Source organism: Ambystoma mexicanum, chromosome 1p, assembly GCF_040938575.1.
Source record: "Ambystoma mexicanum isolate Mex_15411 chromosome 1p, UKY_AmexF1_1, whole genome shotgun sequence".
Lineage (NCBI taxonomy): Eukaryota > Metazoa > Chordata > Amphibia > Caudata > Ambystomatidae > Ambystoma > Ambystoma mexicanum.
Window position 1 is genome coordinate 1,239,736,976 of NC_090921.1, and position 26,746 is coordinate 1,239,763,721.

Sequence of the window (26,746 nt, forward strand, 5' to 3'; positions counted from 1 at the left end):
ATACGGCCAGTGCTCGGATGTCTAGTCCGTCAACGAGAGGTTGACAGTGTTCTACTGCCGACCCTCCATCTTGCCCATAGTTTCCAGGGTCAAGTCGTGACAATTTTTCATAGAACTATTGCTCATCATTGGGGAATACCGACGCTGGCTCTTCACAAGCAAACACTTTGTAATTGAAGAAAACGTATGTTCCTGTGCAAGCCAATGATAACTATCAATAAGGATAAGTACACATTCGAAGAATCACTGTGAAAGGCAATGGGGATTGGTATTAGAAAATAGATGCAAACTTTAGAGAAAAACAATCATTCATTTGAGTTGAATTGAATATGTTTCAATGAAGGATCTTATAAGGGGTGACTAGGTTTTCTAAATGAAATTTTAATAAGGTTGACCGAAAAATGTTTTATCCACGACCCAAAAGATAAAATCACTCCATAGGGATGTAAAACTGAAATGCAAACAATAAGCTCCCCTTTATTAGCATGGCTTTCAATGTCCTTGGCAACATAGATGACTTTTATGACAGACAGTAATGTGTCCAACTCACACTTTTTGCAGGTACTACTCTTGTGGTTCTATTTCCAGGTTTAATGACTCCGAAAGCCAGTGAGGTTGCAAATCCTGTATGCTCGATAATGGATTGCATGTAGGCTACTAACCTGTGCCAGGGTGCCAATCCGAGAAACCCACCCCAGTAAGTTTGGAAAGACCAAAAACAGGAGAAAGGAGCAGCAGAACAATACCTATGTAGTAATGTAGATACTCCTTGTGGTGCACCGTAACGCTACCATAGGGATTTTTTATTAGTTTGGACTATATTGGAACTTTAGCATCATTACAGCGAAACTAGGACCAATTATATTAGATGTTTACAGGAATTAGGGGGCATTGTATATGCTTAAATATTGGGTTATTTGGTGAGGATGCTCCCTCGTTGTTTAGATGATAAATATATGTATCTTTTCTTCGGACTATAGGTGTATTTAAATGTATTTATGGTGTGAAGTGGAAATGTAATCAATTCTTAACATGGCCAAAATCTTCTAAATCTGTGGACAAATAAAACTGTACCTATTACTATTGTAGTACAACCTTTTAAGTCACAGAAAAATGCAAGTAGTCTATCCTACAGATACAGCCTATGGATAAGCCTCAGATACCAATTGTGCAAAGGAAGTCCAGACAGCTCGATATAAATATCGATAAAATACCTACACCCCTGAGATTACACTTGGGTGAGATAATATTCTGGATGAAGGTATGTGAAGATTACCAGAAATAATAGACATCATCATGCAGAAAGTAGCTCTAAGCAGCTTTCTTTTAGGTATCCAGAAAAGGGTCAAGTGATATTTTCAAAGGTGTCTGTTAGAGCCCTGGAAATGGTGACCTTATTCATCAAATCCCACATGAAGTAGATAGTTCCAACGTAAATATTATCATCATCCTTAATACCACCATCATTTTCAGCAGTAGGTGGCAAGGGTCTATGCACTACTCGAAACCCATATAACAAAGCTAACGTCACACATTACCAATTGAGAAACACTGAGGTTAATTATGTGGACTAACCAATGAACACTGAAACCCCCATAAAATTAAGCCTAGTCCCTTCTGGACTTTGCCGCATGCTACAGCCGACTGATGTCCATGTAGTCTACCATTGTAGATCTGCTTACACTCCTTTCTTGGGAATACTGCCCGGTCAACTGAACCGTCCACAGTGGCAGTGGCACAAAGAGCCTTCAACACCACAACGGAGCTACAATAGCTGGCCCTTTTGGATGCCCTCTAGAATGTATTCTTTTTTATGTAAACCATTAACTGTAATGTGTTTTGTTCCTGGATTTTGTGTAATACTTAACCCACAGTTAAAAAAAAAATGTGTTATACACCATCTTTCAAAAACGAGACTGTTGCCATGAATGTGTTGTCTAATCTTATAGATACTAATTCACATGCAAACCGTTCTCCTAAGACTTGCCCTTATTTTGCCCACTTGACCTATCCACCTCTTGCATTGATAGGATGCAGCAAGAGGACTAATCCAGAACCATTCAGCGATTCTTTAGGCTCTATCTCAGTTTTCTGTTCTATCTGCCATTGCCCAAAAAGGTATTAATAAAATGAAGATTTCTTCCACAGAAATACAATGTCTGGCCTCTTGCATCAGGGGATATTTAATGGTGAAATATGTAGCACAGGAGTATAAGAAGCCATGTGCATGTGCTCAGGACTCCTCTGCCCAGGTGGATAAGCGTAGATAACCAGCTAGCATCAAGGCATGCCAGATTGAGAGGAGAGGTTGTGGCAGAACATTGATCATGCAGGTTGTGTAGGAGGGTGATCTGGGTGAAAACATCCCTGAAAGAGACCCATTCACCAAACAAAGATGAGCACATCTCAGGGACGGGGCAGTAGGTGCGGTAACAGGCAGACTAGTTCTTTCCAAGGTGCAGTAAACAAGTGGTCCAGTAGTCTGCCAGATAAAGGGTAGGGTCTACCAACACAGGAGAAAGGAAGAAGGTGGGATCTTCCTCCATATCCTCTAAAGATTAACAATAGAGATCAAATACAGTGAGGATGGTAGGGGTAAGCCTCAACCTCTTCAAGGAACAGGGAAATCCCAGAATCATAGACGGGGGAGTGAGAGCTTCCATCCTAACCTCTACACCTTGCCTTGCAGGCCAGCAGGTCTTGACACAGCACGACGGAAAGGAGCTCTCCACAGATGGGCACCATCTCTGCCGTGTGGAGAAATCACTCCCCACATGAGAAGGAAAGGGAGTGAGAATGTGAGGAAATTCCAGTCTAAACCATACCGCAGATCACAGAACGGGCAGCGTGAAGATTCTGAACAATTCCAGTGAAGGAAACGGACGAATTCTAACCGTTAATATTAGCAGAACATCTGCGGAATCACTGGCTTTTTTTCTATGTCTATGACCGATTGCCTATCTGACGTGGTTTGTGAGCTGCTAAAATGCAGAACCATACAGAAGCAGCAGCCTGGGTGCATACCCCAGTTCATACAGAAACTGAAGGATTGCATTTAAGCATGCCCAGAGGTCAAAGCAGCAGAATTATTTTTAAAAAAGGAGCATTTCTTTTTCTTCCATGTTTCAATCTCTGGCCTTATCCAAGACTAGGGTCGAGTATCTTCATCTAAGATTAACTTTAGTTCTTAAATGTTTTCATTTTAAGAAAACATGGACTTTGTACCTTGCACTCTTTTTACAAAATCAATAATTAAAAATGTGCCATAAACTATTTCTTTCGTTCTAATGAGGTCATATATTGGCAGTATGTTTTAACATAGCAACAGTGAATATCCATGTAACAGTACAGTCTTTAAGTGTATATTTTCAGGTGGGGCTACACCAGAGGATCTAAAACCTTCTATTCATCCCAAGAGTTGAATCAAAATTGTTGAAAATGCTGTACTCGGTTGGGTGGTCTTCTTACAATTGTTGCACTAGATGAATTGCAGTGTGGTAAGTCCATGGCAAGCCCTTGCAAATGTTATGTCCCACATTGCTTCTTCTTGGGCCAGTCATGAAGTTACCCCTCCCCCATTGCCCTCTTGCCTCACGTCTGGTTCCCCTACTACCCACACCTACAGCCACTATTTATTGTCTTCAGTTTTCGTAATTTACATTCCCTATTAAATGTGCCCTCTATATTCTGCCCTTTTTCATTGCCTGCTGTGCAGTCACAACTAATCCTGGTTACCTCCTTTCCTAGTTTTTCTTTGTTTCAATTTTTCCTAAAGGAATTTTTCCTTCAGCTCCTACTGATTCCCCCCTGCTTCTCTTATCCTGTTCAGTGTCTCCAGCACCTTCAGTCGTGTTGTTGCTTTACTTCGTCACAAGAAATACTCGCTTGAGCCCTATTCTAGTGCACCTTTATCCAATTCATTTGCTTTCCTTTCTTTCTAAACTGTGGTGCCTCATGTCCGCTTTCAACTTTCAGCTTTGCGTCAAACCACTTCTCTTAGCACATTCTGTTGGCACCAAACTCATCTCTAACTAACTACCTGATATCAACTCCAAAAGTGAAATTTCCTCCCATCCTATTCTTTTCAACATGCAGGTAGCATTAAACACAGTTGATCACTCTATCCACTCCAACTTTTCCCCCTGACTCTGCAATTTTATGGATCTTGACTTCCCTCTTTAATCGTTCCTACTCAGTTTCATGTTCTGTCTAATTCTCCTCTAGCCCACCCATTCACTATAGTGTTGCTAAGGCTCAGTGTTGAGTTCTCTTGTTTTTAAATGTATGCCAAGGTTTATCTTTCCACTTTTTATGGAAATATTTTGCCAATTTTCATATCCTTCTAAAGGCCTCAACGTTACCATTTCCAGCCTTTCTTCTGTTCGCTCCTACACTCACTGCGCTTCAAGCAAATTAAAACATCAATATGTTTCCTCTAAGTATTCCTTTTGTAGTCAGACGGCTCTTTGCTTCTTCTTCTGTCGGCACTGGCTTCTCTTTCCCACCCAAATCCAATACTGCTTTCTCTGAATTATATTCAAATGTGCAATATTCTTGCCCCTCTGCAGTGTTTTCTCTGGTAACTCTTTGACTCCTTACGTCCTCTCTACTGTGCGTCTCATAATCTTCGTCCTGTCTGGATCCCCATGCCCCCATAACCACTTTCAATTCTTTATCTTCTATCCTTTTAAATAGCAGAATTCACTAATTTCCTCTGAATGTAGTCACCTTGGAGACTTTTAGAAAAGCATTTTTTGTCAGTGTTGCACTTCATGGAATTGTAGATGCTTCTGTGGCCGTCTATACCATTCTTAATGTTCTAAATTTGAATGTCTTTTTTCAATTATTTTGCATGAAATGCAAAGCAGATGACATGAGTGACCTTAAATAAAACTAACTTGATGACATAGATCAACTCTCATTGATGCCCCAACAATGATGATTAAAGATTTTCTCTCGATCCGTTTATTGTCCAACTACTTCTTCTCGTGTCCTCCCTGTTTTATTTGTTGGTAATAATTACAGTCTTGCTTGTTTTGTTTGGTTGATATCCATGGGTTTCTTTGAAAGACTCCTTCCATCTGGTATTGCCCATTTTTCTGCCTGAAGGTTATCTGATGGTTACGATGTGCATGCACCTTACTTGGGCACCGATGGAAAAGCAAGAATTGGGAAATTGGAGATGGCTGACTGATTTATATTGTGACACTGTTCCTACAGCACACTAGGAAATCTGACCCGGTTATTAAGTAACACACTGCAGGTAATACAAGCAAAACCGTCAGGAAATATTAACCAAACATTTTGAATGAGGAATATTTCATGTGAAAATGGGTATCAAAACATTTCTGAAAGCTCTCCAGAACATAATCAGCAAAGGCTGGGAGCAAATCACACACACAAGCTGAAATCCTAAAGTGGCATGCCAAAGTCAGGTAAAGCCCACCAGCAGATCATGATCTCAGCGTTGACCAAGAGTAACAGATGGGAAATAAAATAAAAAAACACTTGTAAAGCCAGCGTCACCTTGCTCAGTTTTAGCAATATGTGTGGCAGGTGCATAAATTAGGAAGATTATGTTTGTTACCCAAAAGGGAGTTGCCTACCAAGTGAAAAACTAAAACCAGCTAAAATGTGACAAAGCACACAGCCACAATCGAACAACTGAAGAGCTTGTAAAGTATGTGACATTGCACTTCTTGTCCTTGAGGAAGCCGAGTTTTACACATCTCCTTCTTCCCCATGTCACTATATCATCTTGGAAGAAGATTTAGGCATGACAGGACTAACTCAACTTTGGATGATGTCTGAACCTCTATTGTAGTGCGGCCAAATGTGCCTATTGTAGAGTCTATCTGATGCTAATAGCCACTGTGCTGGTAGCTTCCGATATAGCCACACAATAGTGTCTTGCCTTGGAAGCAACCTTCTATTTTATGACATGAATCCTTTTAATCTTGTAGTGTGTGCAGGTTGCCTTTCCCTTCCCTCATTTCCCTTCATCTACACTCAAACAAATAGCTTTCCATGGGACCTCATTACAAGTTTGGCGGTGCGGGGAAAAAGTGGCAGTAATTCTGTTACCACCACTTTTCCCGCACCGACAAACTACAAGTTTGCCAGTGTGGTGGTCTTATTTAGCTCCAGCTAAAGGCTGGCGGTAAGCCAGGCACCCCACTGGCAAAAACAGCCGGTATTACTGGCAATTCCCACATGGAGTCAGATGGACTCCATGGAATGGGTATTAACCTACCATTGCCGGCACCTGAAATCTGCTGGTAATTCCGGTATATCAGGCACTGGTAACGGTATTACCGGTTGGTGGTATCCCACGGGATTTACTTGTGGAATACCACAAAACCTATAACAAGGTCTACAGTGCTTGCAACTTATCCTTTTCTTTTTTTACATCAAGTATTAGGGATAACTAAAACAAATGTTGTCCATTCATTTTCTGCATTTGAATCGGCCAACGTTTGTTCATGTATTAAAACATTCATGGACAGGAATCCCCTATGAAATCTGGAGGGTGGGCAGCATGCCATACACATTTAGAGATTACGATAAAATTTGAATAAAATTACGTTTTTTTCAAAGCAAAAAGAACTTCTTGTATTCCAAAATTGAATTTCACATAGATATGCCAGATATAACCTTCCTGGTCCGTCAAGGTAAATGCTGTCAATCGTGCAATCAGACTGTCCTGACCCTTTTGGTCAGACATATATGAGTCAGTAAATAATTGCATCCTGTAAGGGCTATACACTGCGCATGTGGTCCTACCAGCTTTACAACTGCATGTTGGCTTTAAAGACCAACCATCCACTAGGTAGCTCTTCCTCTCTAGTCCCATAGAGATTAAGAAGGCATGCTGGAAAGCAAGACCAAACTACTTAGCCTGCTGTATCTCACACAACCAGCCTATATATGAGCTACGAGAGACACATGGCCAAGAAAACCCTGAACCAGCCAGGCATCCAAACTAGGAGCAAGTGACACATTTCTCTCAACCCTCAGTGCTAGAACAACATGCTAGAAGGAATTATTTAAACCGGCTGTTAACTAACCTTGACTGGCACGTCGAGCTCTGCCAGACACTTCCCGGATTAAAGGTTAATTCAAAAAGATATTTTAGTATTACCCTTGTTCTAATGAAGGGCCAGAGTAGATAGGCACATCATAGTCCAGAGGTTTAAAACAAGATACTAATCGTCTTTGATCGCCTTTGTTACCGGTGCAGTTGAAGCATTAAGGCACGTTAGGTCATGTTATGTTATTGGGATGTATGCCTCACTTCGCTGCCATTTGCATGGTCTCCAGGCATTCTGGCAGATATATAGGAGAGGGTGTTGGACTATGATAGTAGTGGAGAGGGAAATGCAAGTTCATGTTTTGTGTTGAGGTATGCATACCGGAAGTACCCTTAGCTCTGCATGTAGGGCTGCTTTTTGGTGTCCTGTGTCATTAAAGAGGTATTTATGTCCAGAGAGGATCCTTGCGTGACGTGGTACTAAGATTAATTGACCAGGACTGTGATATATACATTGATTGCAGAGGTTTCTTTGTTTGTTTTATTATTTACTAGCTGTCCCCGGCCACGCTTTGCTGTGGCTCAGTCTGGTTAAATGGAAAAGAAAGAAAAGAGAAAGCGCACGTTTCTAATTTGACAATGCTTTTGGGTCATTTTTAATGGCTCTGGTGGTTCTCCAAGTTGAGGCAGTTTAATTTTCCTGGCGGCGCAACACATTCCTTTCGTTTCTCTATTAAATTTCAGAGCCTTGCAATAAGGACACACTTTAGTCATGGTGCTGATGAGAACATGCCAGCTCAAACTATAATCATCAGCTAGGTTGTACTGGAATGTGAGGCGATTGTATTCGCGTGATTGCTGAGCACAGAGTCGTGTTTGACGCTGATCTGCTGTTTCTCTTTGACGTCCTTCAGCCACTCAGCCTGTCGCATTCATTCTGTTGAGAACGAAGCAGATATGAAGCTGCAGAATGCGATCGCTGTGCTCGCAACTGTGAATCCTAAAGTCTGGCTGCACGTCGCTCTGCTGCTTCCTCAGCACGTATTTGAGCCATTCTAAATCGGAAACATTGAAATGGAATCGTAAAATAGCGTGTGTTGCTTTTACGTCCAACAGATGGCACTGTTTTGCAGTAAAATGTTCAGTATAGCGTGTGTTGCTTTTACGTCCAACAGATGGCGCTGTTTTTCAGAAAAGGTATGTTTTTACCTGTCACAGGTGTGACATCTATGTATAGTAGGTATATAAAAACACGCGCCTATTTGAATGCAACATTGTGTCAGAATTTCAAAGCAATCGGTGAAGAACTTTCGGAGATTTAAGATTTTGAACAAACAAACATTTACATTTTTATTCATATAGATAATGCGCACCAGACCCGAGGGTATCAGGGCGTAATGTTCTGTTGTTTAATGTCTGTTTTGAAGGTTTTGAGGGTTATTCAGTGGCTTTGTTGGTGTACATGTAGCACGTTTGAGCACAGAGGTCGAGAAGGTTAGTGAAGTGAGTTTAGTGGTGAGCCTGGTGGGCAACTTGGCATCCACATAGTATCGTCATTGCAACTTCTCGGTAGTTGTGCCCTTCAGGTAAGGTCGTTTAAATGAGATGTCCCAAGACACTGTGTTAACATAGAATGCCTGCACCAGTGGGAGAGCATAGTTCCTAAGGGGATCAGAGTAGGCATCCGAGAAAAGGCAGAGTCCTGCTGGGCTCCCTAGAAACAACTGAGCATGCTATGAGGTAAATGTGTGGCATGGAAAATCCTGCCATGTGATTATGCTATGCACCAGAGATCAAAACACATTGGGACTCATTACAAGGTTGGAGGTAAGTAATGGTCCTTACCGGCATGGAGCAATGACTGTATCCGTGTAGTAAAGAGCCCGCTAATAGCGGGCCATTACGAGTTCACGGGCACAAGCTTTGCGCCATGCCGGTAAGGACATTACCGCCATGCCGCTAAAGACCCAAAAATGGCCCTTAGCAGCATCAAGGGAAGCACTGATAGCACTACCGCCATCCATGGATCCGGCATTAGCGTGACCGCAATTAGCGGCCACCGGTAAAAGCGGTGACCACAAATTAGCGGAACCGAAAGTAGCGTCATCGCACAGGAACGGGAAAGAGCACGGAGGCCATCTTTAAAAACACAATCCATTGCCTTCCTCAGCACCCAGGACCTGCATCAACACTACAGCTGCCCCAACTTCACCCAACACCAAATCAGAATGCTCAAGGCCCTGGAGAAAGGTGCTGCGTGCCAGCGCAAGGTCTGCTTCTCGGTGGAGGAGCTAAATATGCTCGCCGACACTCTAGCTGCAAATGCAGAGGTTGTGTTCCTGCAAGACATGCGGCATGCTGCCCAGATAAGAAAGAAGGAGATCTGGGAGGAGGTGGCATGCAAAGTCAGTGCGGTGAGTACCACCCCCGCACTGTAAAGGACGTGCGCAAGCGCTGGGATGACCTGCGCCTCTGTGTCCGGAGCATACTCGCAGCCAATCGGAGCCAGGGCATGGGAACAGGTGGCGGAGAAGGGTCCCCGGTCAAGATGACACACTGGGAGGAGACATGTGCCAGCACAATAGACATAGAGACAATTGAGGGAGTGGGTGAAATGGAGCGTGGTGTGCCATCATCGGCTGATGGAGGTGAGTGTCCGCACAAAACACTGTAATGCAAAGCATGACGATGTTCCCCAAATGTACACTGAAATGAGACAATGCATGTGGCATCACACACATGTAGACAACCCTGCCCATAAAATGTCCACATCACATCCCCATGCATGCAGCCCCTCATACATGTGTCACCCAGATGTATGCCTGCATGACCCACCGATATGGCAAGCAACCTGTATGTCACAACTCAAAGTCCAAATGCATAGAACTGCAGCAATACCAACATATGCATGATGCACGTAGAATCATCACCAATGCTGTCCCTCTCTTGGTCCCCCACAGGCTCACAATCTGACAGTGAGGACCAGGACTCCGCAGCACAGGCCACAACCCCAATGAAGAAGGCCAGGGGCACGGAAGGAGGTAACAGGCCTAGTACATCAAGGGACACTGGAAAACCAGGAATGCTGCAGAAGGCGAAAGCCACACAGGATGACACGTCAACAAGGCGTGAAAGGGCTACTGACAATGCAATAGCATCCACACCTGTCGCTCACACCACACCGGAGCAAGTGGCAGAAGGCTCACTGTCTGCGCCAACAGTTCAGTTGGAGAAGCAGCTGCCACGGCACCCCTGTCGGATGTAGAGGGAACATGCCAAACACCCGTAGGACAGAGCACACCCGTAGGACAGAGCACACCCAGCCCGCAGCTGTCACCCCACCTCAGTCCACGCCCCACATCTAATGCCAGCAGCCATGAGCTGTCTGGTGGAGAGTCATTGGCAGGGAGATGGAGCCCCAGGGAGAGCTCACTTGATGGTGGACCCATGCCGGAAGCTGTGTCAACATCAACCAAAGGCAGGGACAGAGACCAGGGAATCAGCCTCATCCAACAGCGCCAGGAGAAGCTCACTGCACTGGTTTGGCAGCATGTGAGCGAGGGTGCCTAGGCAAGTGAAAAGTGGCGCGAATACGCTATGGCATAAAACTGGCAATCGAAGCCAGTACAACACGCATTTGCGATGAGTTGGCAGCTGTGAGGCAGGTCCTCGGCCGCATCGCAGATGCAATGGAGAGCCAGCGTCCCGCACAGGAACAGGAGCAACCAGGCACCTCCTCCTCTGCCAGCTTCAGGCAGACCAGCCCCCTGACAGGTCAGCGCAGACCTTGCAACAGCCAGACATGCAACCACCCAATGCTGGAAGAGGACATGGGAAGTAGGGGCAGCCTGTAATTGGTGACTCTTGCAAACAAATGCTGCACTGAAGTGCACGCCATGTGCGGGGGAGTTGTGACGGGAGGGGGAGAGGGTGTTTGGGGGAGTTGTGGCGGGAGGGGGGAGAGGGTGTTTGGGAGAGTTTTGGCGGGAGGGGGAGAGGGTGTTTGGGGTGGAGGGTTCATGCACTTCCTATTCACTTTATGCTTAACACACCCGTTGTGTCAAGAAAAATCACATTACTGGACATTGGTTATTGTGAATGTGTGCTTTATTGCTGAAGAGTGCACAGTGTCCATGTCCCCCCAACACCCAGTGCCCTGAGTCCCACATCCATTGCACCCTCCGCATCCATGTTTATTAGAAATATTGGTCTATCAGATTCTGGCGCACAGCATGTCCCTCCTGTGCTTCGCCACCTGCCTGACTTGCAACCCCATCTTCTTCTTCCTCCTCAGCCTCACCAGGCGGTTGCAGTTCAATGTCAGGGGGCAGAGGCACATTCCGTCTGATGCACATGTTGTGCAGCATGACACATGCCATGATGATCTTGGCTACCTTCTCATGCCCATACAGGAGTGCCCCACCCGACCTGCTGAGGCATCACAACCGTGCCTTCAAAAGGCCAAAGGTCTGCTCAATCACCACTCGGGCATGGGTATGTGCACGATTGTAGTCCTCTTCGTGCCTGTTCTGCGGGTTACGGACCGGGGTTAGGAGCCACCTCTTCAAGGGATAGCCAGCATCACCTGCATGGGTGCAAAAATGGTTATGTGTAAGTGATCTCATCAAATGTAACCTGTACTTATCACACACAAGCCTGCATTGATTTCTTGCTCACATCCACAGATCCCTGCAAGAATGGAGATATTCAAGGTAACTGCAATGTGTGAATTCACATTATCTACAGGTGTGCGTCGCATCGTCTATTTGATGCAGGAGTGTCCTAATACTTTCTAGTGTTCATGCACTGTGGTTGCCTACAGCAGTTGTTGACATGATCAGGTGATGTGTAGTCAATCGTATGCTTTGATCCTGTCACCGTTGGTAACAGACGCTTGATGATCTGCCATTTCACACTTGATGTCCACATGCTGGCATGCTGCACTTATGTGCTGGTGTGCCAGTGACATTCTATGTATTGGCTTCATGTGATTTCTTTGTACGCACTCATGGACGCATGTCCGTTGTGATGCTATTCAGCGGTCATTTACATTGGGCATACTGTCATCATGTCACTCCATTGCGTTGCAGAGCGCACGGTCTGTTTATGTGCAGTGTACATGTGGATGGATATGGTAAGGGTGCTGTACTGGCTTGTTGTTATTGTTGTTCAGCTTACGTCTTGCATATTGGTTTCAGGTGTCAGGTACAGCCTGGGCTGGCTTGGGTCACAGTGTATTACAGTATGGGCATTGTTCTGTCTCTCAACTAATACCACCCAGGTGAAGCATGCATCTCCCCCCCCCCAATCTCACCCAGGTGAGGTATGCATCTCTCCCCCCCCAATCTCACACAGGTGAAGTATGCATCTCTCCCCCCCAATCTCACACAGGTGAAGTATGCATCTCTCCCCCACCAATCTCACCCAGGTGAAGTATGAATCTCTCCCCCCCAATCTCACCCAGGTGAAGTATGCATCTCTCCGCCCCCAATCTCACCCAGGTGAAGTATACATCTCTCCCCTTCACACTGCCATGTGCTTGCCCTGCAACTCACCAAGTAGCCAGGAACATTGTCCGGCATGTCGCTGCATGTAGCTTGGTATCGCGGAGTTCCGCAGGACCATTGAATCATGGGTTGATCCGGGATATCGGGCACAACAATGTGTAATGATCTTGTTTGAGTCACATACCATTTGCACGTTGATGGGGTGGTATAGCTAACAGTTGCGGTACACTACCTCCAGAGCATGTGGGACCACCAATTCCACATGGGTGCAGTCGAGGGCACTGATGCAATTTGGGATGCCTGCCAGTGAATGGAAGCCAATTTTGGTGTTGGAGATCTCCTGACCAGTCAGTGGTAGGGATATGTGGTCACTTGTGTGCTTTAGGAGGGCATCGAGCACTTGGTTCAGCGTGCATGAGAATAATGGCTGTGATATGCCACGCATCTGCCCTACTGTGCACTGGTAGGTGCCTGTGGCCAGGAAGTGGAGCACAGACACCAACTTCAGTAGAGGGGGGATGGCAGTACGGATGTCTATAAGGCTGACGATGTCGTTGTGTATCATGTCCACAATGGTGGTGATGGTGTCCCGGTCCAGACAGTACAGGGTGTGGATCTGCTCAGGGGTTAGGTTGCATGGACTGGCTCTGATGCGAGGGATTGGGGGCTGCCTGCGTGGTACAACTGCCTGCACTGGTGGGGCATGCTGTGCCTGTCTCACCCTCCTTCTTCTGCGTCTCCTCTGTGCTGCCTGTTCTTGTTGTTGTTGCTGTTGTAGCAATGCCAGCATGTCCTCCAGCTCCGGTATAGCTACTAGTATTGGAATCATTTTGGTGTGGCAAGGGGTGTGGGAAGGGGTGCGGTGTGCTCCCTTTGTGCTGGCCCAGTGTACATTGACTCCACCTGTGCTGATTGTTTGCACCTGTGGCAGTTGAGAACACTGCACATGGCAGTTTACGGGTGGTTCGCGATGCCGGTATTGCCGCCATGCCGGTATCCACTTTTAGTGTCTTCTTCATGCCGGTATTTGCATGTCCGCCTGACTTGTGATGTCCTCCTATTTACGCCATGCCGGTATTTCCGGCATTAAGGTTCGCATGCCCGTGCCCATGCCGCTATTGGAGGCACCGTTATTTACGGTGCCGCTAATAGCGGGTTGGCAGGTCGGAATAGCCTGGAGCGGTAATCCTTTACCGGCATCGTTTTTCCCTTACCTCCTACCTCGTAATGAGGCCCATTATGCTGGTTAACGGCATTGAGCACCAGGGTTTTAAATCATTGTGGGATGACAGGTTGCAAAACCTCTGAGGGGCAAAATTACAATGCAAAACACAGGAGCACAATCACAATACGACAGATGGGAGCAAAACCCAGTGGGGAGAATAAAAGGCATGGGGCACCTCGGAGCATCAGGGTGTACGCTAGAAGCTCGAAAGGTGAACCAGTTAACAGTAGAACTTGTAGCAATGAATGAAAAGACCTAAGAAGGGAAATCAGCCTGCTCTCCTAGCTGCACTCCTACCACTGACCAAAACAGATGGCTGGCAATTGACTTTCTCACTTTGCCACTGTCAATCAATCCCTCTTTCTCTCTATCCCTCTTTGTCTCTCTCTCCCTTTGTCTCTCTCTCCCTCTGTCTCTCTCTATTTGGCTCTCTCTCTCTCTTCCTCTCAGTCTTTTAAATGCATACTTTGCCCATTGTGAGCAACACGCATGTCAGAGTTGGCAGATATTGGGAGGGATCAGTCTGGAGACTCCACTCATGGCCAGCATTTCTCAGGCATTTGTCAGGCGATCAGGACCGGGGCAAGAATCCCTGCTCATTTCTCCCAGAAGTATACCCCAGAGTCTCCAAAAGGCCTCAAACCATCTCCAACAATGCACATTGACACAGGCGAAAAGGGAAACCCTGCAACTGCCAGTCCCCCTCAGCTGGTGCTGAGGTAACTCCATAGCTTCAGTTTCTCCATGATACAGAACCCCTCTGGGGTGTTCTTCACACAGGGTGAGATGAAGAGCTGGCACGATAAAAGGCAGAGCATGGATTTTTCAACATTGTCCATGAAGCTAGACTCCCAATTCTCTTCACCTAAAGGTGGTGCCACTGCTGGCATTGAAGTGGCACTGTAACTTCAATTTCAGAATGAGGCCAAAACCCTGCTTGGGTGCTTCAGGGGAGTAGCAGCTGGCATGATAAAAGCTGTAGTCAGGATTCCTCAAACATCACCATGAAACTGGATGCATCATGTCTCACCTGAAGGGGGTGCCGCAGCTGCGGGAAGGTAGCGAGAGGCATGCTGACAATGAACGAAAGGAGGCTATGGGTTGAAGGGGGGTGTGGGTTGGTTGTGAACCCCACAACATTGAAATGTTGTATTTGAAGCCAATTCCGAGGTACATTATGTGGCAGGCCTCACCGGAAAGCTTTGTGCAGGAGCTAAAGAATGCACAATGGCCAAAGGCACTAGGACAGATGGTTCCACCACAATCAAGAATACGGTGTGTTACCCCAGCGACAGAGAATGTGAATGATGCCCACATATGATGTCAGGTACTACTAAAGGTATGCCAGGAGGGTCGTCAAAGTGTCCCACAGAGCAGAGTGCATCTTCCCTTGTCCTAGAGTTCCCCAGTTTAAATAAAACTGATCGGGACACCCACCAACAAGATCCTTACTTGTGTATCTCTGCCTCCGATTGGCATTGCTGGAGCAGTCAGACCCCCACATTCCATCCGTTCCTCTTTCACTCGAGGTTCCAAGTTTATTGCAGAGGGGAAGGTACTGCACACCTGCTAGCCCCAGCAAAATGGCCTTGGTCCAGCTGTGAGTGTGTTGACTTGACTCTCTCCTTGAGTGTTGCTGTGTAGAAGGCTCCCTGCTTCTTCTTTCTTTCCCACTTTTCCTTCCATGGTGCATAAAGCATGTTACAGATCGCAAATAAATAAATACATTAAAACAAATGGTAAGAACATGTTAAGGACTGTTCTAATAATCGCCCCCATATTGTGCTTGTCAGACAAGACGATAGCATCAAAGTATGCTGTGTATTTGTTCCTAAACTTATTGTGGGGACTACCCACAGATCCTCTAACTTCATGCTTACTCATTATGTGTACCTCTAGATATTTTGCAGGCAAACTCCCATGACCCTTCAACCTGAGGATCCTGGCTAGGGATTGTGGGAGTTAAAGACCAACACATCAGGAGGGCCAAGTAATGAGTAACCATGCTGGGTAAACTCACAAAATGAACCACCAACGAGAGAAGATAATTGACCAGTGTCACTGCATGGGAAGTTTTTTTTACAGCACTAGAGCAATACCGACTTTGTGAAATATGCTGGCTCCCTGACAGCCTCTTGTTTGATGTTTATTTATTTATAGCGCGCGCCAGACCGGATGGTATCCGGGCGCGTGTTCAAGAATAATTTAAGCTTACATGTTACAGTTACACATTTCAGGAAGGTTGCAGGGTGCATTGACAGTAAATGATGACAATATACATGGTTACATACACAGGTGCTTGTACACAGGGGTGTATACACAGTATACATTGAATGTCAAGGAGCAAGGTGGGTTAAGAGGGGGTGATGAGCAAGGAGGTATGCGTTCAGCTGCGGATTAACAGGTGGGTCAGACGTGAGTGGTCTTAGTGTAGTCAGTTATAGGTCATTTTCTTTGAGCCATTTAATGCAATTAAGTCTGAAGTGTGGATAAGATTGGTCAGACCTTAAGGATGATGGGAGGGAGTTCCATAGCTGGGCTGCTTTGACGGGAAAGCTAATGCCTCCGGCTGTGCTCAACCTAAATGGGGGCACAGCTAGTTGGTTGGTGCATGCTTCTCTGGTAGGTCTATTAGAAGTTCTTCTTTTTAATCTTTCTGTTAGGTATTTGGGGGCTAGGTCATTAATACTTTTGAAAGTCAATGATGCTGTTTTGAGATTAATTTTGTCAGCTGTGGATAGCCAGTTAGATTGTCTTCTGACGTCTGAGATATGCTCTCTTCTTGGGATTCCTAGGGCGGCTCTAAGGGCGTTGTTCTGCAGGGTTTGGATTTTTTGCAGTGTGTGTTTATTGGACCCTATGTATAGTGCATTGCAATAGGCCAATTTGGATAATACCAGGGCTCTTGATAGGGTGAGGCAGCTGGCGGTGGATAGATATGGTTTAGCTGCTCTAATCAGCTTACAGGTGAAAGCGGTGCTAGAGGCCATCGCATTCACTTGCTTTGTTAGAGAGAGGCAAGAGTCGAGGTAAAAACCTAGTGTTTTTACTTCTTTCGCTACTTTAATGGTGTTGCCATCTATGACAAATGATGAGTAGTCATCGTTCAGTCTTTTGATATTCTGTGTGTTCCCCAGTATGATGAGTTCCGTTTTGTCATCATTCAGGCATAGACCATGACGGGCCATCCATGCCTGGATGATGAGGTATATTCTGTTCACCAAGGCCAAATCCTGTTCATAATCCCCCGAAAGTGGGATGAGAATCTGAGTGTCATCTGCATAGTTTGTGTAGGTGACACCCAGAAGGTCCAGATCATCGAACAGGGGCTTCGTGAAGATGTTATACATAGTCGGAGAGACACAGGATCCCTGGGGGACGTCACGTGTAATAGGTACTGGGTCAGCCGCTGTGGAGGTGGAGAAAACCCTCATGGTTCTGCCGCTTAGGAACGACCTGATCCATGCAATGGCATGTGTGGAGAAGTGGGCCGCGGTTTCCAAGTGAGTAAACTCTTGATTTCGGAAAGCTGCTCTGTATGAGGGAGGTTTTACCTTATAGGAACTCACACAACCTAAGGGCCTCCAGATGTTTTGGGATCTGGCTCCAATCATCACTTATCATTGATGATGCTGGCTAAGGCCAAAGCTGTAGGCCAAAACATCTCGAGGGCCACAGGTTGCCCACCACTAGGTTTCATTTTCGGTGTGTCATCATCTTAAAGGTTTCTCGACATAGCTCCCATTTCCACTCTACCTGTCTCTGTTCTAGGCAGGCTGACAGACAACCCCTCCATCAGAAGAACCCTGGTCTCCTCAGTAAGCCCTGTCAGGCAATACTAAACATATCATGGATCCAAGCCCACCAGAGCACAGTTTCAACCCATCAGAAACTAGTTCCTTGGGATTCTGAAAGACAGGCACTCCTTCTCTTCATATACGCTTGACATCATACAATCAACAGCAGGTCAATCCCATCACACTCCAGGCCCAACTATCAGAGGCCAAAGAGGTTGTTTACTTGAATGCAGTTCAGGGTGGCCTAGTGTTGCTGGGAAGCTAACTGTGTTGTTGGTCCAGAGCGGGTTCTGTGGGAGGAATGTATCGATTACACAGATTGTTTATTTGCCAAAATGTATGTCATCTGCTGCTCTCTAAAACGTATGCTCTCAAACCTTGACTCTAACATTCCCTCTGTCCTATCCTACTTGATCTCTTTTCTGCCTTCGACACTGTCAACCATATCACCCTGCTCAACCGTCTCTGTGATAACCTGGGTATCACCGATCAGGCTCTGGCCTGGCTGACCTCTTTCCTCTCTGATCGACCCTCCCAGGTCCAACTTGGGGCCTTCCTATCATCTATCTCCCTCTCTACCTGTGGTGCTCCCCATGGGTCTAACCTCTCGCCCTGCCTTTTCAACCAATACCTGTCAACTCTCACCCACTGCATTGCTATCTTCTGCTCAAATTTCCAGTGCTACGCTGACAACACTCAACTCATTTTCAGGCTGCCCTCAGCCACCTCCTCTCCTTCTCTCATCTCTGATTGCCTATCTGCCATTCAAGATTGGTGTGCCGCCAACAATCTTTGTCTTAATGCCAACAAGACTGAGATCCTCCTCATCAGTACACCCTCACCATCCTTTCCCCTCACTCTCTGGCCGGCCTCCCTTGACCCTCCTACTACCCTTACCTACGAGACTAAGAACCTCGGGTCATCTTTGACTCCACAGTTTCCTTCTCTGCCCACATTTCTGACATCTCTAAAAAGTCAGACTGCACCTCCTCAGAGGTACTCTGCCTTTCCTCTCCTTCCCCCAGAAGCCCACTGTCTCCCAAGCTCTGGTTCTCTCTAGGTTGGACTTTTGCAACAGCCTCTTTCTAAATCTACCTGCCTCTACTCTACGCCCTTTACAACTAATCCAGAACAGGACTGCAAGACTTGTCCTTGGCTCAAGCCCTGGGATCGTATCTCTCCAGCTCTGAAATCTCTTCATTTGCTCCCAGTGGATGCAAGGATTAAATTCAAAGCCCTCTACATTGTCCACAAGGCTTTCCGGGGTCTGGGGCCAAAATACCTTCAACTATCCGTCTGTAAATACCTCCCTTCTCAAGCTCTTAGCTCCTCTACCTCTACTCCCTCAGGATCAGGCGTTTTTCAAAGAAACGAGCTGGGGGTAGATCTCTGTGTTCGGCTGGGGCCTCCATTTGGAACAGTCTCCCTACCACTCTGAAACCTGAGGAGAACCATCTCTGGTTCCGGAAGCCCTTCAAGGCATTCTGCTTTGCTTCTGCCTTTGCCCCCTTCTCCCATGCTGATCTGTTTCTCTCTCAGCACTGTGCACCTGGCCACCCTCTGTCCCCCGGGCCCAGGTACCTGCTCACCTTACCACCCTCATGTGCTGCCTCCTGGCCACTCCTTGCACTGGGGTCTGTATCTGTACCTAAACAGGCCCACACCCCCTTTCTTTCCTTCTGCACTTATCAGACATACCCTGTCTTCTAAACCCAGCACTTGCCACTTCTGGTCTGCACTACCACTGTTTATTTGTCTTTATTATTTATTTATTTTATTTATTATTATATATCTGTTTCTCCTCTGCGCTGCACTTTCCACTTCTCCCCCTTTTCCATGCACTTTTCCCTTACACATGCACTTGCACATTCTCAATGTCACTGGACCTAGTAACATTGTTGTTTAGTTTCTCCCTTGTTCCCCTCCCTTGACTTGTCACGCTCTGAAACACTTGTGTATGAGCGTGATATACAGAAAATATCAATTCAATTCATGCAGACTGATGATAACAGGAAAGCTTTTCGGTCAGCTGCACTGCTCGCGACTGGCTGAACTCCCCATGCAAAAGACACAGGTTTTAAAATGTGTTACTGACCCACAGTCAGATGCTTTCTAAGCATTTTAAGGGCTGATAAATAAAATAAAAAACACCAACAAATGTTGTTTAGTATTCTAGGCCTCAGTGAGACAAAAAGATGGGTAGTGATTTCATAACACTTATCTGCTAAGGTTTAACACCCCAGGTCTAAGCCCTTTTTGACATTTGCCTGGTTAGTTAAATAAATCTCTCACTTTTATTTAATGTGGTCCTATGGTTGTGGTTCGCATTTTTCAGTTTTTTAAGGAATGTGAATAACGAACATGTGTTTTTTGCAATGTAAGATAGGAATTGGATTTCTTTTATGTAAATGGTACCAATATACAATATGTCTCTGCTGAGCGCGAGTCTCAACAATTGCACTGGAAAACATGTGGAGAAGTCTGTGAGCATCTCAGGTTTGCCCCTGCTGCATCCTACATCATTCTGATATCCCAAAACTAGAGCAAATCTCGAGATACCTGGTCCCTCCTTGAGACGCTCGAGTGCAAACTGGATTCACAAAGATTTGCTCAAGGTGATTCCAGATTGGCCTCAGTATTAGGCTTTGTAAATCAGGTATGAAGTAGCAAGTGCAAATCGAAGATGTTCAAGGCACCTCCTTGTTTGTTCTAGTGCAAATCTATGAGAATCAGTCCCACAAGTTTATATAAGGGATCGGGCCCTGCACTCTCACTAGCCATCCCTACAGGGTACACGATATTCAGGAAAGACCGAACTCACCAGAGAGGTGGGGACATTGCCCTCGTCGCTAGGGAAGCATTCGATATTAGGGAAGCCGAAGGGCAGCATAGTAACAACTGTGACTACTTCTTTCTCAAAATCAATATCTCCCACAACTGCACCATCTCCATGCACATTTTCTACCAACCCCCAGGTCCCATTGCTGACTTCCAGGAGACCCTCATCCTCGCCATGTCCGACAACATCAAAAAGACCTCCCAAGTCCTGCTCTTGTCCGACCTGAATCTAGGCCTCAATGACCCTAAGGACTCCCATTCCTGTACCTTGAATAAAGCTCTCCACATTGGGCTTCTTTCAAACCATTCATGAACCGACCCACATTAAAGGGCGCACTCTGGACTGGATCAGTCAGCACAACTGCACTATCCAAATAACCACCAACACTACAATCACATGGTCTGACCACCACTACATTAAATTTAACCTCAGTACCAAAAAGGGCCCTCCAAGCAGGGTACCCCTTGTCCTGTGGCTCTGGCAAGAAGTTCACTTCAATTGACGACAGAAAATATCGCACCCTTCCTAACGGTGCCCGCCCTGCAGGCTCCCTTCTCCAACAACCCCGAAATCCTGGCCAGCACTTTCAAACACATTGTCATCAAAGCTGTGGATGCCATTTCCCCCCCTTTCCCTAAAGAAAGCCAAAAAAGTCAAAGGGGGTCATTACGACTTGGGCGCAAAGGGATACCGGGCACCGGTAATGACACTGGTGCCGGTAATCCCTTTGCAACCTATTCCGAGGTCCCATTGCGACGGGACCCGCAAAGGGATACCGTGGTCAATAACGGTACCGCAATTTGCGGTACCGTTATTGACGCCTTCCCATTGAGCCCTATGGGGGCTCAAATGGGAATGGGGAATGGCTTTTCAAATGGGGACTTACCGGTCCTGCAATGGTCGGATAGACCGGTAAGTCCCCATACCACCAAGTCGGTGGCGGTACCGGTATTGGTGCTAGTCATGGCGCTAATAGTGCCATGACTAGAACCAACCTCGGAATGAGGGCCAAACATTCTAACGTGTGGTTCTATAAGGAGCTGCTTGAGCAATGCTCCAAAAAAAGGTTGGCACTCTCCACATGGAAAACTAACCCATCTGAAGTCACCAGAAGTGCCTTTAAAGCCATTTCCAAAACATATAAAGCTACTCAAGTATTCAACTCAAGGATCAACGATGCTAAATCAGGGTCCAAAGAAATCTTCACCATTTTCAGAGAGCTGGAAAAACCTTCCACTCCCCCTGCCACTCTCCTTAAGGATGAAAGTTGGTGTAATAGCATTCAGTTCGCTATGCTAGACAAACTGAATACTCTGCAAACTAAAATCCATGGACATCAAAAAGCCCTCAGCCTCCTCATAACCAACATGCACTGTAATGTGCCATCCGAAACCAAATCAAACCCCGCTGCACCTTTTGACTTTAAAGACATGACTGAAACAGAATTTATAACGCTGCTCAAATCCATCAAAAATTCCAATTGCAAGGGTGATGCCTGCCCAGCCCAACTTATCAAAGATTTGGCTAACATCCTCGCCGCTTTCCTAACTGCTTTCATTAACACCTCCTTCCAATCTAGCCACGTCCCTACTGGACTTAAGGAAGCCTGGGTAGGCCCGCTTCTTAAAAAACCCTCCCTTGACCCAACAGTTCCAGGTAACTACAGGCCTATCACTACCGTCCCTTTCTTACTAAAATTTCTAGACAAAGCAGCTTACCTGCAAGTCCAGAAATTCTTGGAAGACAACCATCTCCTCGGCCTGCGCCAGTCTGGCTTTAAAAAAATCAAATGGACGACCTCAGAGACTCAGGCAAACCTGCGCTTCTTTTGCTACTTGATTTATCTGTAGCCTTCGACTTGGTTGATCATAACACGCAGCCATCTCGCTTCTGCGGCCAACTTCTCCCCCAAAGCATGTGCCTGGATCACATCCTTTCTTCAAGAAAGGGCCATGGAAGTCTTCTCTGACACAGCTTGTGCCACCTCTAGCCACATCAAATGTGGAGTCCCTCAAGGCTCTTGCATTGCGCCCACTCTCTACAACCTCTTCACGAGGCCTCTGTTCAGCATCCTTGATTCCCTGGGCATCTCGTACACTAACTATGCAGATGACACACAGGTGCTGATCCCACTTACTGGCAACTACCAGGAAGATATGATTACTCTCACCAACATATACTGTACTAACCAGTCCTGGATGGCTAACTATTGGTTATCCCTCAATAGTCAGAAAACTGAACTCCTATTAATCGATCTCGACAAGCAGTACCTCTCCTTCACTATCAATAATATTCCCATCAAGGTCTCATAGAATGTCAAGACACTTGGAGTTTACCTAGACTCTGATTTGACCATGGACAGGCAGGTTAATGCCATTGCCTCCTCATCGGCCTACTACTCTAAAGTTCTTAACATGGCTAGACCTTTCTTATCTCGCCAGAACTGCCTTACCATCGCCTGGGCAATAATTGGATCTAGGCTGGACTATTGCAATGCCCTCCTCATTGGGACCTCTTGTAAAAACCTGGCCAAGCTCCAAATGGTCCGGAACAACACCTTTTGGGCTGCCACAGGAACATCTAGGAAAGACCACATTTCGGAAGTGAGAAGGCAAGCCCACTGGCTTCCTGTCAAAGAGAGAATTCTTTTTAAAACTCTCGCCCTCACGCATAAATGCCTCCATGATCTTGCTCCGTCCTACCTAGCCCAAAGAATCACTAAACATACTTCCATCAGACCTTTGAGAAAAGGTTACTCTAACATGATTCTTACCCCCAAGACAAGGAAAGTCCGCGCCGGTGGCTCTAGCTTCCACACGATGGCCGCCTCCCATTGAAATGCCCTTCCCGCCCACCTTAGAATGATAGAATCCCACCAAGCATTCCGCAAAGCAGTCAAAATCACGCTCTTCGTTTAGATTGTACAAGTCCACTATAAATGTTGTAATAAGGACTGCGATGCAAAATACACTACAAGTTCTGCTATGTAAAATGTAATGATGTATGTAACTGCTTACTTCACCTGTCATCAATGAAGTCACCTACTATCAATGTAACTGTACCTAAGAGACCACCCAGTTACCAAGGTGGTCTTTTAAATCTCAGGTAACAGCGCCTCGATGCCTCCGGGCTGTAAGTGTGCTATACAAATGCAAATAAATAAAGTACCCCTTACCGAATGCTATAAGGATATTGCAAGTCGCTGAGGCAAATGCTACAAAATTGAGGAATGAGGCCTCTTGCTCATTTTAATGTAAGAGATCTTCCACTTGCTGATACATATTATCATTTCAAAATCCGTCTGGAATAAAAAAAAATAATGTGCATGTTATAATGTGTTTCAGAAAAATAGTTTAAGCATTTTATTACAATGCATTTGAAACGTGTTTTGTTTTGCGATGCCGATTCTTACTCTCCTATGTTACATTCCAATAGCGCACAAAATAAACATACTACCATAAGCAGTTCCTTATCAGTTAATGGCTGTAAAGTGTCACAGAAAGCGATTTTACACCAAAGGAATTGAAAAGCGGGTTTAATTGCTGCCATGACAGCTGGAATTCCGCTCTTTAATGTCACAGCTGGTCTGTAATAAGAACATTATTTACAGGCTTTTATATGAGTATTGCAGGCTGTCGTGTATTATAAAAAGCGTACACTTTAGCCTTTCTTTTTGTGAAACTGTCAATTTTCAGTTTGAACGGTTTAAACATAGCTGAACTAAGTCTGTGAAGAGGATAAGATAGAGGAAACTAGAAAGCCAGGTATTTCTAAAAACGGGTGCATTTTCTGAATTTAAAGACGGACAACTTGCCCACAAACAACTGATAGCCACTAAATCCGCCAATCAGTGGGTTGCGTGGTACAAATCACAAATAAATTGGCTCCCCCTTTGGGTCCAGTGAATCCAGTGCCATTGCTGTTTGTGCCGTCACAATTAACAGGTGTCCCACAACCTTCATAATCAGAATCTGAGCGTTACCCTTGATTTAGGGTTGTCTATTTTACCACACATTAGCAATGCAGTAAAGTCTTCCAAGCTGCCACCTCCTAGCAATGGCCAATCGAATCCCCTGTACAGTTATAGAGGTAGTAATGGTCGACTCAGGCTTCTAAGGGAGGATCTATGGCGTTCAGATGACAAGTATCTGTACAAGCTTTAGAAGGCACCTTGCTCTGGTGATGAGAGGCTCCAATTATTTCACCCCTACAACAACAGTCCTTCACCACTTAACGGGGTAAAACAGGTAGAGCACAAGGTTTAATGCATGGATTGTAAACCTTTTAAAAGGAACAAATCCTGTGTAGCTGTACAGTCCTGTTGAGCAATGTCAGTCTTCCTTATCCCTGAGTGCCACTTACCCTTACATATTGTCAGTTCTTAAACAAGTCATTCGGTGAAAAGTCATGTTGAGAGATTAGAGATATTCTCTGAAACAGTCTCCCAGGCCAACTATGCTTGCTTATTTGCTTATTAAAAAAAAGACTCAAATCAGGAAATGTTTGTCAATCTTTTGAAAATGCCTTCCTGCCATTGTCATGTATACTATTATTATAATTATAATAATTATTATTAATATGATTGCAAACTTGTAAAGCAACATTCACCTGAGGGCATCATGGCGCTACCTAAGCAAGTATAAAGGAGGCAACCACTGGAAACCTCTGGAGCGCTAGAGGGAGAGAATTCCACAGAACGGCACCATTGACCGAAAAAGACTGCCCACCAACCTTAGACAGTCTGAAGGCTAGGACCTCCACCTGAAAGGCCTTTTCTGAGCGAAGGGACGAGCGGTGCACATAGAACTGAAATGTAGCCTGCACATAAACTGCCCCCGTCCCATGCAGGGAGTGGAAAACCAGGCAGAGTGCCTTGCACTGCACTCATTTCGCCACTGTTACCCAATGAAGATTTCGAAGAACCAGGGAAATGTGGGCACAGTGGGGAGTAGACTTGGCCACACAAGTTGCAGAATTCTGTCAAACTTGTAGACGTCAGATCAGGCAGGCAGGCTGCACAAGGAACAATGCATTGCAGTAATCAAACAAAGCGAGCAATAGGGAAGACTAGACTACAGTTGCCCGAAAATGGCAACGCAAAAATGGTAGCACCTTGTGGAGTATCTTCAGTTTGAAATGCTCATCCTGACAAATAGTGCCGACCTGGGCAATGATAAATAGAGACAAAGTGATTTTTGCCCCCAGATCCTTTACCATAGGGACTGGGGTAGGACAGGACGCAAGGACGAAGGCCAGAAAAGGGGTGACCCGACAGCAGCTTCATTGAAAGAATCCACCACCGGAATCTGTGTTTTTCCCCGTTCAGTTTCAGCCAGTTGGATCACCCAGCCATGGCCGCCAAGCACCTCCTAAGCCTTGCAGCTGTCTATGGTGCCACTAAATCCAGGCAAACCAGTTTCAGCTTATCGTCAGCATAGGTATAGCATGAGAAGCCATGGGGTGCGAGGAGACCATTGAGTGACTGAACGTAAACATTAAACAGAATGGGGGAAATAGCGGAGCCTTGGGGGACACCACAAGAGAGTGTAGTAGGAGAAGACCAGAAGGGAGGAAGAGAAACAAACTTGGAATGATCAGATAAGAAAGAAGCAAACCAGTCCAGCACAGCACCCGAGAGGCTGGCCCCAGGGAGGCGGCACAACGGGATTGCATGATTGATGGTATCAAAGGCGGCTGACAGGTCAAGCAGGATTACTGCCCCTGTGCTGCTTCGTTCATATGGTCGAGCGAGATCATCTAATACTGAGACTAGGACCCCCTCGGGGTCATGACCTGGCTAAAGCCCAGATTTAAATGGGTGAAGGAAAGAGGATTTCTCTAGGAACGTGGTAAGGAGAGGATAGGCCATCGATTCAAGCACCTTCATTAGAAACGCAATAGGGAGATAGGGCAAAAATGGGCAAGTATTGAAGAATCAAGTTTAGGTTTTTTTCAAAAGGGGAATCCCAAAGCGTCCTTAAGAGAGAGGTCAGGATAAAGCAAGGTTTCAAAGAGTCATTAACAACTAACGCAACAGTAGGGGCAATCTGAACTATCACCTCCTTTAATACCCATAAAGGGATGGCGGCCATAGGGTAGGCTGATTTAATCCTACCAGAGGCCACTGCAATTTCATCCGGAGTGAAAACTGGGAAGACATCCCAGATAGGGCTAGACGGAACAGCCACTAACTCAGACAGAATTTTGGGGGAGGATAACAGAAATCTGGATATTCCTACGAATATCAACAATTTTGTTAAAAAAAAAAAGCGAGAGGGAGTCACACAAAGATTGCAACACAGGGACTGCTTCTGGGGGGAGGGCAGAGGACAGGGAACGGGCCCGTTT

At 45.8% G+C, this 26,746-nt stretch overlaps 1 protein-coding gene across 5 annotated transcripts in view; it reads left to right on the top strand.

The window, feature by feature from the left end:
• LOC138452408 (myelin-associated glycoprotein-like) overlaps positions 1 to 26,746 on the top strand; it is a 655,309-nt gene that overhangs the window by 565,033 nt on the left and 63,530 nt on the right. Inside the window, exon 11 of one of the 5 annotated variants that reach the window (XM_069604973.1) lies at positions 2,690 to 4,960. The exons of the other annotated variants lie outside the window; for them this stretch is intronic. Within the exon in view, the coding sequence (XP_069461074.1) occupies positions 2,690 to 2,704 (15 nt within the window). The 3' untranslated portion in view covers positions 2,705 to 4,960. Of the gene's footprint in view, positions 1 to 2,689; positions 4,961 to 26,746 lie in introns of those variants that run through there. 5 annotated transcript variants of the gene reach the window in all.